Source organism: Suricata suricatta, chromosome 12 (genome assembly GCF_006229205.1).
Source record: "Suricata suricatta isolate VVHF042 chromosome 12, meerkat_22Aug2017_6uvM2_HiC, whole genome shotgun sequence".
Taxonomy (NCBI): domain Eukaryota; kingdom Metazoa; phylum Chordata; class Mammalia; order Carnivora; family Herpestidae; genus Suricata; species Suricata suricatta.
In genome coordinates this window covers 57,957,497-57,972,981 of record NC_043711.1, presented here as the reverse complement: position 1 = coordinate 57,972,981, position 15,485 = coordinate 57,957,497, and the positions used below count along the sequence as shown (strand labels likewise).

The 15,485-nt window shown below is 42.4% G+C and overlaps 1 protein-coding gene and 1 non-coding gene across 2 annotated transcripts in view; one reads left to right on the top strand and one right to left on the bottom strand.

Moving 5' to 3' along the window:
* NINL (ninein like) overlaps nucleotides 1–15,485 on the bottom strand; it is a 239,084-nt gene that overhangs the window by 90,384 nt on the left and 133,215 nt on the right. The window contains exons 3-6 of the mRNA XM_029918717.1: nucleotides 9,673–9,769; nucleotides 5,671–5,849; nucleotides 3,620–3,686; nucleotides 82–272 (exon numbers count right to left, since the gene is read on the bottom strand). Of these exons, the coding sequence (XP_029774577.1) occupies nucleotides 82–272; nucleotides 3,620–3,686; nucleotides 5,671–5,849; nucleotides 9,673–9,769 (534 nt within the window). The remainder of the gene's footprint in view (nucleotides 1–81; nucleotides 273–3,619; nucleotides 3,687–5,670; nucleotides 5,850–9,672; nucleotides 9,770–15,485) is intronic.
* Nucleotides 4,518–4,590, top strand: TRNAK-CUU. The gene has a single exon. It is a non-coding gene; the product is annotated as a tRNA-Lys (tRNA).

Sequence of the window (15,485 nt, the reverse complement as noted above, 5' to 3'; positions counted from 1 at the left end):
AAGAGACTCTCCAGAACCAACACCAACCTGACCACCGCAAAGAACCTGTCCTTCAGTTTGGTCTGCCTCAGACCTTCTCACCTCCTTCTCTAGTCCCTGGAGCCCGACGCTCTGGCAGACCACAGCCAACTCCCGCTCGTTGAGGTGGCCGCTACTGCCAATGCCCAGCTCTTCCCAGATGCCTTGAACCTGGCTCTCAGGGGTGTCCAAGGAGAGGTTGCAGGGCTTCTGGAGGCATCTGAAGACCTTGGAACCCCAAGCTGGCAGCTGGCCTGAAGCAGGGAGAGTGACAGGTAAACCTGGAGCTCCAGGTGGAAGCACTTGGGGGAAATATACCAATGCTGGCAATTGACTCTGAAATCAGATGGAAGGGCAGATGGACACACTTGAGTAGCAAAGCATCAAAGGTGGAATCTAGGTGATGAGTACATGGCCATTCACAATACAATTCTTTCATTTTCATTCTGTGTTTCCAAATTTTCATAATAAAATGTAGGTAGGGGTGAGAGGAATCTCTGGTCCATGTGGGGAAAACTTTTTCTCAAAGGAACCTCCTAAAGTCAGACCACTGGAAGCACATAAAAGAGGGCTGCATTATTTGTATTTACAAAGCAAAACAAAACAAAACAAAACAAAAAACCTAGTTTTTAAAAAATCAATTTCTACGAACTGATGTTTCTGAGCTTTGCCAGAGAAAACAACTTATGGAATGGACAGATGTTGGGGATGCCCATGCAAAGCCATCCTGCATGAGCCATGCTTCAAGCCAGAAATCCCCTCCACAGTCTGTCCACACCACCCAGCCTGACACAGAGAGAGGCAGCGTAGACACCACATGACTGGAGTTTCCTGTCAGCAGCTTGGGTAGATGGGCCACCTTGACATTAATTACTTTGATAACCCAACTAAGAATAAGAAAAGTCACTTTTCCTGAGGAAAGCCAGTCCTGTGTGCTCATGAAAAGCACTGGGCTGGGTCGAGAAAAATGCCTTAAAAATTTTTTTTAATGTTTATTTTTGAGAGAGAGCGAGCGCAAGCACAGGAGAGGGGAAAAGAGACAAGGAAACACAGAATCTGAAGCAGACTCCAGGCTCTGACCTGTCTAGCACATAGTTCTAAATGGGCTCAAACTCACAAACTGTGAGATCATGACCTGAGCCAAAGGCAGATGTTTAATCAACGGAGCCACTCAGGTGCCCTGGAAAATGCCTTTTTGGAGATCTCCTCCAGCTTAAAGTGTCTGAAATTTCTAAATAAAATCATAAAAGCACCTATGATACTAGGGTTTATTTCTCAGGAATGGCGGAGGAGATAAATAAATCCTCTGAGGTCTGATGTGAGTTTCATGCACTACTGTCAGTTCTAACCCAGTGGAAAGATTTGTGTTTAAGGCTTGGAAGAAGCAGAAAGGGGAGAAAGTCCCAAAATTCCACAGTGCACAACCTTCCCCAAGAGCCCTTCCTTTCCTGACCTAGATTTAGACTTTGAAACGAAGACAGTTAAGAAGTGGTTGCTTGACTGCCCTTCCTGATCTATGTGCTTTGTCCAGCAGCCCAGGTGGGCACTTAGGTCAGTTCCCCTGACATCCACTGAGTTAAACCCTGAACAATGGCCCTCGTCCTTGAGGACCATGATCTAAGAACATGCTTAGTTCCAAATGCTGATTTTTTACTGTAGCAGAAATTCAAAAAGTCCACTGTGGTCTGCCTCTTCAAGTCAAGTTTCTGCACTTTCTGCTTTGTGTGAGACGTATGTTTAAGGCATCCCCAGACCCACATGTGGGCACACTGCTATCTTCTGTACACCTGCTGCTACCTTCCAGTTGCCTGCACAAGGCTCCTGAGGGTCAGGGCCACATCTGCTATTTTACCTGGAGCACAGACACAGAGCCAATGGCAGTTGCCAAGACTGCTTGCACACAGTCAGGAAGAGGATGTGCCCAGGCATGGCACATTAAGAAGGGAGTGCAAAGAACAGACACTCAGATCACTGCAACAGAATTGAGAACCCAGAAATGGATCCACAAATGTATGGCCAACTAATCTTTGACAAAGTAGGAAAGATTATCCAATGGAATAAAGACAGTCTCTTCAGCAAGTGATGCTGGGAAAACTGGACAGTGACATTCAGAAAAATGAACCTGGACTACTTTATTACACCATACACAAAAATAAACTCAAAATGGATGAAAGATCTAAACATAAGTCATCAAAATCCTAGAGGAGAAAGAAGGCAAAACCTTCTTTGACCTCAGCCACAGCAACTTCTTACTCAACACGTCTCTGCAGGCAAGGAAAACAAAAGCAAAAATGAACTATTGGAACCTCATCAAAATAAAAAGTTTCTGCAGAGTGAAGGAAACAATCAGCAAAACTAAAAAGGCAACTGACAGAATGGGAGAAGATATTTACAAATGATGTATCAGATTAAGGGTTAGTATCCAAAATCTATAAAAAACTTACTAAACTTAACACCCAAAAAACAAACAATCCAGTGAAGAAATGGGCAAAAGACATGAATAGACACTTCTCCAAAGAAGACATCCAAATGTCCAACAGACACATGAAATGATGATGAAACAGACACATCACTCATTCATCAGGGAAATACAAATCAAAACCACAATGAGACACTAACTCACATCCATCAGAATGGCTAACATTAACAACTCAGGCCAAGAATAGATGTTAAGGTTCCTCAAAAAATTAAAAATAGAACTACCCTTTGACCCAGCAATTGCACTACTAGGTATTTATCCAAGGGATATAGGTATGCTGTTTTGAAGGGGCACTGCACCCTAATGTTTATAGCAGCACTATCAACAATGGCCAAAGTATAGAAAGCCCAAATGTCCATCAACAGATAAACAGATGAAGATATGGTAGGCATATACAATAGAGTATTACTTGCCAATTAAAAAGAATGAAATCTTGCCATTTGCAACTATGTGGATGGAACTAGAGAGTATTATGCTAAGTGAAATTAGTCAGTCAGAGAAAGACAAAAATTATATGACTTCACTCATATGAAGACTTTAAGAAACAAAATGGATGAACATAAGAGAGGGCATCAAAAAGATTATAAAAACAGGGAGGAGGACAAAACATAAGAGACTCTTAAATATAGAGAACAGTGGGTTACTGGAAGGGTTGTGGGAGGGGGGTTGGGCTAAATGGGTAAGAGGCATTAAAGAATCTACTCCTGAAATCATTGTTGCACTATATGCTAACTAAATTGGATGTAAATTTAAAAAAGAAATTAAATAAAAATTAAAAAAAGAAAAAAAAAAGAAGGGAATTCAAGAGGCCTGGGACTCCAAGGCCATGCCTGCCACCTGGAGTCACACTGGTCCTCACAGACCGTGAGACGTGGCCCAACCATACTGTTACCTTGGCCAGGGGCCTCTGTCCAATGGTCTGACCTCAGGGGATGCTGATACCAAGTGACTACCTCCCAGGTGGGAGTACCTCTGGAAAAGGGGCCCACCAGATATAGCATCCAATCTGCATGCTTCCCAGAAATTAACACATTCTGGCTCACTGACCAACAAGCCAGCTCCTTGAACTTCAAAGCACGGGACAAAGATAGGGAACATCAATCATGTTGGCTGTGGCTTTACCTTGTGCTTCAAACAACTTATTCTGAGGTTCTTTAGTACTTTCAGCTTCTTCATCTGACTTGAGACTCTGTAAAAATGAAGAGAAGGATATATTTTAGGGCCAGATAAAGACTGAGGAAGAGGACCAATAGCTGGTGAGATGCAGCTCCTCGGGCAAAACCTCACACCTGTGGGTGGCCTTTGCACGCAGGCCATGAGGCACTGGCACAGAACAGCTCCTTTTCATAGACCAAGTGCTACAATGTAGACACAGGGACACATAAGGCTCCTCAATATAAACCAAAAGTCATTAGTACTCAACACTAAAAACACAAATAAGCACTTATACCCTAACAAGAAAGAAAAATCCTCCCCAAATGAGCACCTTCTTGTGGCACTGGCTTTGGACACTAGCACTGGAGAGGATTGGCTGTGGAGAATGGTCAACCTTCTACCACATAACATTATCTTGACTCAAGGTTGATGATCCTTACCTCTCTGCACTCTGTCCTTTATCATCTAGATCCGTTCAACAAACACTTGGAGAGGGAAAGTAGTTCTCCCTGTCCCTCCAGGAGCTCCAGGGACAGCATGATACATAGCAAGCACTGACTCCTCAGTGCCCTTTGCAAACTGCACCCTGAAGGGGGGAGGCCATCAAGAAACACTTGACTCAAGTAAAAACCTCATGTTTTTGTGGCTGAGTTGGCTGACTACAAAGTCAAAGTCTGCTTCTGACAGGTGCTATGCACCCCACATCTGATTCTGGAAGGAATGCCAAGTTGACCAATACTCAGCACCCTGCAGAGCCAGCACTGAAGTGAGAGTGGAATCTGAGAGCAGGTGGTATGTCCCATTTTTTCTAATGCATACATCCCAACTGGGGTGCATGGGCTGGTCCCCCGCATTCCTTAGTGGCGCCCACCTAGCTCAGTCGGTAGAGCATGGGACTCTTAATCCCAGGGTCGTGGGTTCAAGCCCCATGTTGGGCGCCACTAAGGAATGCGAGGGACCAATCCACGCACCCCAGTCAAAAGGTCCCTGAGTAGGTGGTTGGTGTCGGCACAATATCTACAGGAAAGAAGACAGACTACATGAATGGTGGTAAAGCCACACTTTACTAAGAAAGTCAGTGTCTTTTATGCCATAGAGGATTACACATTTTTTTTTCCTTTAATAATTACACAGTTTATGGTCCTTGAGAAAGTAAAAACATGTTCTGGGAAGGATCATTTTTTATCACAGAAGAGAGAACAGCCTTGAGAACAGAAGTAAAAAAACAGGAATGAGGGAGTCTGTCTCTCAAAGAATCTTCTTTTCTTCAAGGCCCTTTAGCAGCTATGTCTGGCAAGACATTTATCATTCAAGGAGTTAATTTTAGACAGAGGATTGTGTTTGCCCCAACAGCAGGCAATGAGCTGGGAACAGAAATAATGTAAGGGAAAGCTGGCGCCACTAACTGACCCAAGTTGATTCAAAACTTAAAGGTATATGCCTTTTTGCTTTTGCAAAGCAATGAGAAAATCATAGACAGGTTAAACAGAAGCCACATGTGCAGCCCAGGAGGCCAAATGTTGTTTTGCAGTCTTTCGACTTGTTCTGCCACTTCCCAAATAGTTCTCCTGCGCCCCAGAGGCACAGCCATCAATGGTCACTTATATAGACTCTCCTGTGCCCCATGGCAGTGCCATCAATGGTCACTTATATAGACTCTCGTGTGTCCCGGAGGCAGTGTCATCAACGGTTGCTCTGCAAGAGGTTTTTTTGGCCTACTGGGCCCCAACAGGGAGGGGCAAAAAGCGAGAGAGGCAGACTCTACACTCAGCATGCAGCCCAAGATGGGTCTGGGTCTCATGACCTGAGCCAAAATCAAGAGTCAGTCGTTTAACCAATCAGGCCACCTAGGCACCCCAGACTTTAGAACGAAATGTCATTCCCCAAACTGAACCCTTGCTTCTAGGAACTTGAGATGCCTAGGAATGCCTACCTGTCCCCCATATCCTCTTGTAGTCATGTCACAATGACTAAGTGAAATGGTGGCCTGGGATGGGGAAGGAAGGAACTTGACCCACCTCCATACTTTCCAGAGATGCAGAGTGGTGGAGCTGGCTTCTCCCAGTGGCCCTGGTCTGTTGTTCTGCTAAACATTTGGCTCCAGTTGCAGGGCCACATGGCTCAGGCTCCGGGCAGCTCCAGCGACCATACCATTTAGAGCCGCTCACATACTTTGGTGGGACAGCACGAGAGGCAGCTGGAAAGAAAATAAGAGGGTTGGAGAGGGGCAGGAGTGGGTGGTCTGTGCACACTGCAGCAACACATTTCAAGATGCAGAGTGTAGCTCTCACAGAAGCACATAGAAAATGTCTGGGAGAACATAGACAGCAATTAACAATGGTCAATCTATTCTTTAGGCAGGGAACTGAGAAACCCAGGCTGGAAGATGGGGACTTTCTACTCTAAACTCTGTGCTATTTACATTTTTCCGAGCATTCTGCTTTTATTTATATAATAAAAGACTACTACTAATACAAAAAGACTTTTTGTTTATATAATAAGAGACTAATACTAATAGCTTTTTATACAAAGGAAAAAAATCTCTAATATTCCAGCAACATACTGTTCTAGAGACCAGAAGGTCACTTCCTATCCTGTTCAATTCAGGATCCTCTCTGGACAAAACTGTCAGGGTGCTGTGGGCGTGGATCTCACACACAGCCAAGGAAGGCTCAAACTCTGCAGGTCTGAAGTCTGGGACAGAGGGAGACATGGATTTTAATGTGGGATTCATAAGAATCTCTTAAACTCTAACAACCCCTTGCATTTCCTTCCCTCCTTACCTGTTCACATTTGTACAGAGTAGCTATGACCTCTCAGGCAGAGAAGAAATGACACTGACTCTGTGTGGAATTTGGGTGAGTAAGTGACAGACTTGGAAAGGGCCTGACGGGCAGCGGCCAGGACATGACATAGGTTCAGAGGGAAGCAATCAGAATAGGCCAGTTGCAGAGAAAAGCATAAGATCCAATGAAGTAAGTCTAGGCCAAGAAAATGGAGCATTTCACTGAGAGGTGTCATGCCACTTTAAGTCAAGTACCATACCATTCCTTTCTTCCATCCCCCTGACCTTGACCCCTGGCTCCTGACCTTGAGGCCACAACAGAGGAAGGGGCAGGGTCCAGCCTGGCCAACTGAAAGCACAGTGATGCCAGTGACAGACAGATACTGGGGATAAGGGAGCAGTTTTAGAAAGGAAGATGCCAAATTTCATGTGGAATATGGAGACTATGAAGTGACAGCATGATATTTAAGACAGCTGACAATATACAGGGTGACCATAGCATTTCTCACCTCACTGGGACACTTGGAGGTAATCATAAATTATACCAATCACCCTGGGATAACAGGCATGTGATATATGGAAGAGGAGGGCAAAGTGTCAAAGACAGCAAAGAGAAAACAGGAGTGAGTAAACCCAGCAGTGTTCCAACATGGAGAATGACTCCCACCAGAGAGCTGCCAAAAGGGTAAGTGAGAGTCAGTGAATTCAGGCTTTTGCAGATGAACACTGTTTCTGGTTATAGAGAGACTGTGGGCTGGCTAATGTGGATGGCAGAAGACTCTTCCTTCCACCTTGAGTAAGTGTAGGAAGAGGGAAAGTCGAATCAGGCAGGAAATGGGAAGTTGGGGCACAGGTGAGAAACCAAGCACAGAAAAATCAGAAGGGCTCTGATGCCCCCTTGAGCTGCCATGAAGAGAAGGAGTCTCAGGCCATACATATGACCATTTAATTGAGGATAGCTTTGAAATTCGAAAGAAAAGAAAAAGCCAAAGAAAACAAGCTGGGGGGGCGGGGGCGTGGGGAACCACAAGTCCTCGAATACCTCCTTGTCTCTTTGGAGAAACTGAGTGCATACTAAAGATCTAGTTTTAAGTTTAGAAGCTCCAGACATTCTCAAGCATGGGAGGGATATATACAGTGTCAAGGACACTGAGCATTGCCCTTCCATTCCTGTTGATTATCACATGCCACATTCCCAAATCTTGTGTTAGTGAAGGCCTGTGACTGTCTTCACCTCTTACAGAAGAACAGGTGTCAGACAAAGTGACCTGCGAATGCCCCAGGGGTCATGCAGGTTTCTCTATGCTATACCCAGGTGCCCTGTAGCCTTCAGCAGCCAGTTGAAGGAGCCGGTTCTGGCTACAATGCATATACAAGAGCCCAGTGCTTACAAGTGAAAAACTGGAACTCAAATCTTGGCCACAGTCAAGATTCCACATGGAGCTTGGACAAATAAATCCCTTTACATGTCAGCCCTCAGTTCTTCTTGTGAATAATGGGTATGATAATGCCACAGGATTCTAGGAACCTGGCACACTGAAGATAATTGATGTGAGCTGTCATCCTTTCCACTTCCTGCTCCCCTGCCCCAAGCCCTCTTATTATCTCTGTTATCTGGTCATGCACCTGCTCCAGACCAAGGATCCACTGTGGGAAGAGTCTGCTGTGGACCAGAAGGAAAGAGCTCCTTTTTCAGTCTCATTAATATCACACCTCCAACCTCAAACACATTGCCCCATGTCCTATTTCACTTACTGCCCAGATGCTCATCACAGGTAGCCAAGATGGGTCCGAAGTATGTCAGTGGCTACCATTCACAGCCTGAAGTCCAATGGAGCAGGCACTAATGAATGTCCATCACCATCTTCTGACTCTCACCCCACAACCTACATGCCCCTGAGTGGACCTCTTTCCAAACCTTCTGTCCACCTCCTGACCATTACCAAAGCCAGGGGGCATTTCCCCTCAGGACGTCCCTTCCATTTGGAAATTCTATCTTTGTCCCTCCAGTCCCATTCCCATGACAGGAGTCTAATCAGGGCTGTCATCATAGCACAACACTACTGCCTGACAGAAGATACACCTGCAAAAACGACTGCTGGTCATGCTATGGTTCCCACCCCTGGTCAGATCTTCCTAGGGCTGGTGGCATCCTATCTGTTATGCCAACCTCAGTGGTCTAGATATACTTTATGTCTGCACTGAGCTTTCAAATCTTGAAACTTCAACTGTTCCACATCTATTTTATCTTGTCAATACTCCATGCTGTAAGGACAGCACACAGTATTATTTGATACTTGTGATACTGTGATTCACAATAAATATATATTTGGTCTTTGATCCCTGGCAACTAAGCCTGTTTATGTTAATGAGGTGACTCCTAGAAAGCCCTTAAGAATGGGGGCTGGTTGCCTGGACACCCAATGTGATTAGGGGTTAGGACTTTCAGCCCCAAACCTGACCCCCAGGGAAGGGGGAGGGGCTGGAGTTTGAATAGCCAGTGGTTTGATCAATCATGCCTATGTAATGAAGCCTGCAATAAAAACCTAACAGGATGGGGTTCAGAGAGCTTCTGGAGTGAACACAGAGATTGGAGTAGAGTGGCGCACAGGGAGAGGGCATGAGCTCTGCGTCCTTTCCCCACACCTTGCCCTGTGCCCCTCCCTCTTCCATCTGGCTGTTCCAGAGTTCTATCCTTTTACAATAAAGTGGTGATTTAGTAAGTAAACTGGTGTCCTGATTTCTATGAGCTGCTCTTACAAATGAATTGAACCTGAGGAAGGGGCTTTGGGAATCTCTGATTTACAGACAATCAGAAGCAGAGGTGACAAACTGGACTTGTGACTGGCATCTGAAGTGGGGGCCATCTTCTGGGACTAAGGCTATCTCCAGGTAGGTTATGTCAGGGTTGAGTTACAATGTAGGACACCTAGATGATGTTGGAGAACTGCCTGGTGGGGGACAAACACATTTGGTGACCAGAAGTGCCAGGAGTATTCAGAGTACTATGTGTAAAGGAAAACAACAGAGCTTTTCCTTTCCAATACTGTGTACAAATAAGGAAACAAAAGAAGAAAAAATCCAACATCTCATCCCAGTCTACACAGCTTGGCGGTCAGAGAGTGGAGTTAGGATTTAGTTCTGAGACCTACTAACATCCTTCAGGCTGAATACCACACTCCAGAAGGTAACAGATAAATAATGAAAAAAAAGTAAGTCGAGAAAGTCTTCCTACTAGATTCCAAGGAAATACTGTCTTCATCCAAGGGGCCAGCACCAGCATTTGATGATAACACTGCCACAAAACCTTCCTTAAATTCCTCAAAGTTAACCTGGTAAATGTAAGAAAAAAGAGATCAGTGCTACTTTCAGCAGATCACATATGTAAGTAATACCTTAGCCTTTTGTTTTTATTTTCAGATGGAACATATTGCTGCCTTTAGCCCTGAGAACATTCATTTCATTTTTTCTAATATTCACGAGAATTTTTATTTATTTTTAATTAAAAAAATGTTTTTAATGTTATTTACTTTTGGGGCACCTAGGTGGCTCAATCAGTTAAGTGTCTGTCTTTGGCTCAGATCGTGATCTCACGGTCCGTGAGTTTGAGCCCCGTGTCAGGCTCTGTGCTGACTGTTTGGAGCCAAAAGCCTGCTTTGGATTCTGTGTCTCATTCTCTCTCTGCCCCTCCTCTGCTTGTGCTCTATATCTGTGTCTCAAAAATAAATAAATGCAAAAAAAATTTAAGTTATTTTTGAGAGAGACAGATAGTATGAGTGGGGGTTGGGGGGGACAGAGAGAGACCAGGACACAGAATCCAAAGCAGGCTCCAGGCTCCGAGCTGTGAGCACAGAGCCTGACACACGGCTTAAACCCACAAACTGTGAGCTCATGACCTGAGCTGAAGTCTGATGCTCACCTGAACTGAGACACCAGGTGCCTCTCACTTGAGATGTTTTTAAACTTTATTTTGAGAGAGAGTGAGTGAGCACACCAATGAAAGAGGGGCAGAGCTCTGCGCTGATGTGGGGTTCAAACTCATGAACTGTGAGATCATGACTTCAGGCCAAGTCAAGACTCGAATGCTTAACCGACTAGCTACTCAGGCACCCCAATATTTTTTAAAGTAGGCTCCAGCCCAGCACAGAACCCAACATGGGTCTTGAACTCACAACCCTGAGATCAAGACCCTAGACAAGATCAAGAGTCAAATGCTTAACCAACTAAGCCACTCAGGCACCCCTCAGAATTTTTTTAAATAGAAGAATAAGGAAAGCGAGCCAAAAACTAATCACCAAAAACCTATTACCAATTTTAATAAATCAAACAACATAATTAGAAAATTGTACTGATAAGGGAATCTGATGATGATCAAACATACATAAAGAAAATATTCATGCAATCACCACCCCACCAACAAATGGACTATTGTATTGACAGCTCCTTAGAGAAGCCTCCACCATGGCTCCTTTTCTGAGTAAATCACCTGCCTCCCTACTCTGACTTTTACACTAGTAACATCTTTGCTTTTATACCTCATTTGTATGCATCCCTGAACAATATGGCTTAGTTTTGCCTCCTGTCAAATTTATCTAAATGGAATCATACTCATATATTCTTTTATGCCCTGCTTCTTACACTCAGTATTACTTCTGCAATACTCATTCAAGCTGCCATGCATAATTCATTTTTGCTGCTATATAGCATTCCATTGCTTAACTGTGTAAGAACTTATTAACCATTCTCCTCCCATTCAAGTACTAACCAGGCCCGACCCTGCTTAGCTTCCGAGATCAGATGAGATCGGGCGCCTTCAGGGTGGTATGGCCGTAGACTAACCATTCTCCTGCTGATGGATATTCCTATTGTTTCCAGTGTCTGGTTATTGGAAAAAAAACTGCTTTAAACATATTGCACATTTGTCCTTGCAGTTTCTCTAGTGTATATGCCAAAGAATGGGATTGCTGGGTCATAGAATATGCATTTGAATTATCTTGATGAATGGAATCTTTTATCACTATAAAATGCTAACCCTCTTTACTTCGGAATGTTTTGTACCATAAAGACTAGCTTTCTTCGAATTAGATCTTACATGATATATACCTTTCCATCAAATTTTAATAATGTCAATTTTTTATATCCTTATATTCTGATGTTTGTGAAAGCTTTATCTTTTAACTCTTTAGTCCATTTACATTTAATATAATTACTGATAGAGTTGGATTTAAATCTACTATTCTACAGAGTGCTTTATTTTTATTTTAATAGTTTATTGTCAAATTGGTTTCCATATAACACCCAGTGCTCTTCCCCACAAGTGCTTTAAATCTGATTCTGTTTGTGTTTTCTCCCTTGTTTCCTCTCTTTGGATTTATTGACTTTTTTTATGACTTCATTTTTATTTTACTAAGTTATAGGTTATACACCCTATTTCCACTCTCTTTTCCTTCATCCTAAAAATTACATGTGCATCCCCAGTTTATCAAAGTTTAGTATTAGTCAATACTTTTACCCTCTGCCACAACAATACAAAGCCTATGTGACACTTGAATTTCATTTACTACACTCTTGACTTTCATGCCTTTGTTATCAATTGTTATATATTTTAACTCACTCTATTTTAACCCCCCACAAATTTTATCTTTGTTTTATATAATCAATGTTCATTAAGAATTATCCAAATATTTACTGTTTTGTTTTTCTTTTTTTGTGTTTCTGACCTTCAGTCTAGGATAATTTTCAATCTATCTGAGGTACATCCTTTAGATCTTCATTTTTCTTAAGTATGCTGGTGCTAACCTCTTTTTAGTTTGAATGTCTGAAATATTTTTATTTCACTTTCAATAAACTTTTTTTAAGTAAAAAAACAATTTATTAAAAGAACAGTGGAAATGACCCAGATGTCCATAAACAGGATGGGTAAATAAAGTATGATATAGTCAGATAATGAAATATGATGATGAAAAAAAAAAACCACAACACTGACAGAGATACATAATACTGAGTAAAAAAAAAACCCAGAGAGTAAATACTGAGCATGTACTGTGTGTTTCCATTATATAGAGTTTAGAAACAGACAAAGCAAATCCATGGTGTTAGCATCAGGACAGTTGGTTAGCCTTAGTGACAGACTGCAAGCAACATGAAGAAGGATTCAGGATTCTGGTCACACTGGTGACCTCAGCGTGGGATACTTCACTGAGTGTATACTTCTGATATGTACTCTTTTCTCTACAGATGATTCAATAAAAGTCACACAGACAGAAATCAACAGAAGAGATTAGGTAGGTCAAAAGGTCACCGGTAAATGCTGGAAAAGCAGGAAGTGGGGCTGTAGGTACAAGCATGCTTCTGGAGTCTGGCACAGAACTTGAATGAGTAAAACTGTTGCTGCTGCTAAGCACTAAATGCAGCTGTCTGCCTAGGATACATGTTATAATGACCTGACACTGGATTATTTGCGCGTGTTTATTTTTGTCTCTAGCATGTGATGCCACTGCTGGCAAATAGTTTATGGAATGTGTTTGCCTTTGTATCCTTTCCTAACTCAGCAGAATTCGTCTTTTCACTGGTGCATTCTTTCACTTTTACTCTTAAAGGAATTTTTTGCTGAGTATTGAATTCAGGTTGGTGGTTGATTTCTACCAGCACACTGGATATACCTTTGCACTGGTTTCTGGCTTCTGCTATTATTTTTCAGAAGGCAGCTGTCAATTTAACTATGGCTCATTTTAAGGATACATCTATTTTTCTCTGATTTCTTTTTTAAAAAAATTATTAAACTTATCATTTTGAGATAATTATACATTCACACACAGTTATGGGAAAAATATAGAGATCCTGTGTACCAATCTCTGGCTGCTTTTATGATAATTTCTCTGTTTACCTTCAGTTTCACAATAATAGGGCCAGGTGTGGATTTCTTTGTATTTATGCTACTTGGAATTCAGTGGACATTGAAAATCCCAAACCAATTCTGGATATTTTTTTTTAAGCTATTATGTATTCACATAATGCCCCACCCCATTCACTCCTCACCTCCTAGGATTCCAAATAAAGGGATGCTGGAATGTAGGACCTTCTCACTTTACCTTTACCTTCTCTTCTGTTTCTATCTTCATGCTATATTCTTGATGATTTCATTTAATGAATGCTCTCCTCAGCTGTGTCTAATCTACATTAGATCTTAATTTTGGCCTGTGATCACACTTTTTGGTTCTAAAAGTTTGATTGGTTCTCTGTTCAGATTTGTTATATCATTTTTTAAATTTCCCTCTTGGTATTTTCAAGCTTTAAAAAAAAAAAAACTCTCTTCTCACACAATAACCACAGTTGTTTGATAGTTTGCTCACAATAATTCCGGTATCTCACATACTTTGCACCTGCTTCTGTTGCCTATTATTTCTCCTGGTTCTTGCTCATCTTGCCTTATTTGTGTGCTGGTTATCCTTGATTATATGCTGGTTGTATTTGACTATTACTTAGGAATAATTGAAGATCTTGAATGATGGCCCTTTGTCAAAAGGGGTCTTTTATTTGCTTTTGCCAGATTCCTGAGGGCACCACCGGGGCAGGACCACCTTCAGATAAGTGAGGTTGCCTAGACCACTGAGGGGACTACAAGTCCAGACAGCAAAAGTAACAATGGCTGATTCAGATCCTCCCTTAAATTGGGGACTGGTTTATCAGATTCTCTACCTTGGGTGAACCTGGGTTTTGACATATCTCCCTGGCCCTCTAAGTTCCCAAAGCCACTTCAATTTCACAGTTTCTCAACACTATTGGGGTTTTGTGTGCGGAGTTTAACATCACAGTATGTGACTTACCAGAGGTTTTTAGGCTGGTAATTCCGCACTGACTTATTTGCTCTCTTTTTTTTACAGTTTATTTATTTACTTTGAGAGAGAGAGAGTGAACAAGCGAGATGGGGAGGAGCAGAGAAAGAAAATCCCAAGCAGGCTTCACACTGCCAGCGTGGAGCCCAATGTGGGGATCAAACTCATGAACTGTGAAATCATGACCTGAACCAAACTCTAGAATCAGACACTTAACCTATTGAGCCACCCAGATGCCTCTGACTTGTTTGCTCTTTACCATTTTCAAGATCTTTGTTTTGATGATTTTGTTCAGCATTTTTTAGTAGCCCTCACAGGAAAGTTGGCCTGAGTTTGCTAACCTGTTACTACCAGAATGTTTGAAGCCTGTTCACACTTTTTTTGGGACTACATAAATTCCATCATATGAATCTATATTAACCAATCTCATATTAAAAGGCTGTTTTTAATCTTTTGCTAGTTGAATTACTATAGAATGAATATCTTGCATATATGTCATTTCATATGAAGATAGACATTGTATTTCTGTCGTCACATCTCTGGCTTCTGCATGTTGTCTAGCACATATGAAGTGCTCAGAAATACTTGTTAAATACATGGAAATAGAATGAAATGACAATGTTGCTTGACCTAATCTCTGATTTCTTTTACATCTTGGATAGCACTTACCAGCTGACTTTCTCCTAACAATCCAATTGTAGTAGGATAAGATTGTCGAGAGTGTTGCCATTTTATCTAATACTATTCTGACTGTGCTTATATGTGTTTATGTGTCTTTTTCCTTCATAGTTCAATAAAGTGGGAAGAGCAACCCCATGGCACACAGGTGCTTCATAGAATGCCATCATCTCTGTATAATCTCAGATTCACTTGTCACAAATGAAGAGGCTGGACAGTGTGATCAAGAATCACTTTCTTTTTTTTTTTAATAGTTTATTGTCAAATTGGTTTCCATATAACACCCAGTGCTTCTCCCCTACAAGTGCACCCCACCATGATCATCACCCCCCTCCTTCCCTCCCCCTCCCCCTTCAGCCCATGGTTCGTTTTCAGTATTCAATCGTCTCCCTTGATCTGTGTCCCTCACTCTCCCCAGCTCTCTTTCCCCCTTCCTCTCCCCATGGTCCCCTGCCAGGTCTCTCCTGTTAGACCTATGGATGCAAACATATGGTATCTGTCCTTCTCTGCCTGACTTATTTCACTTAGCATGACA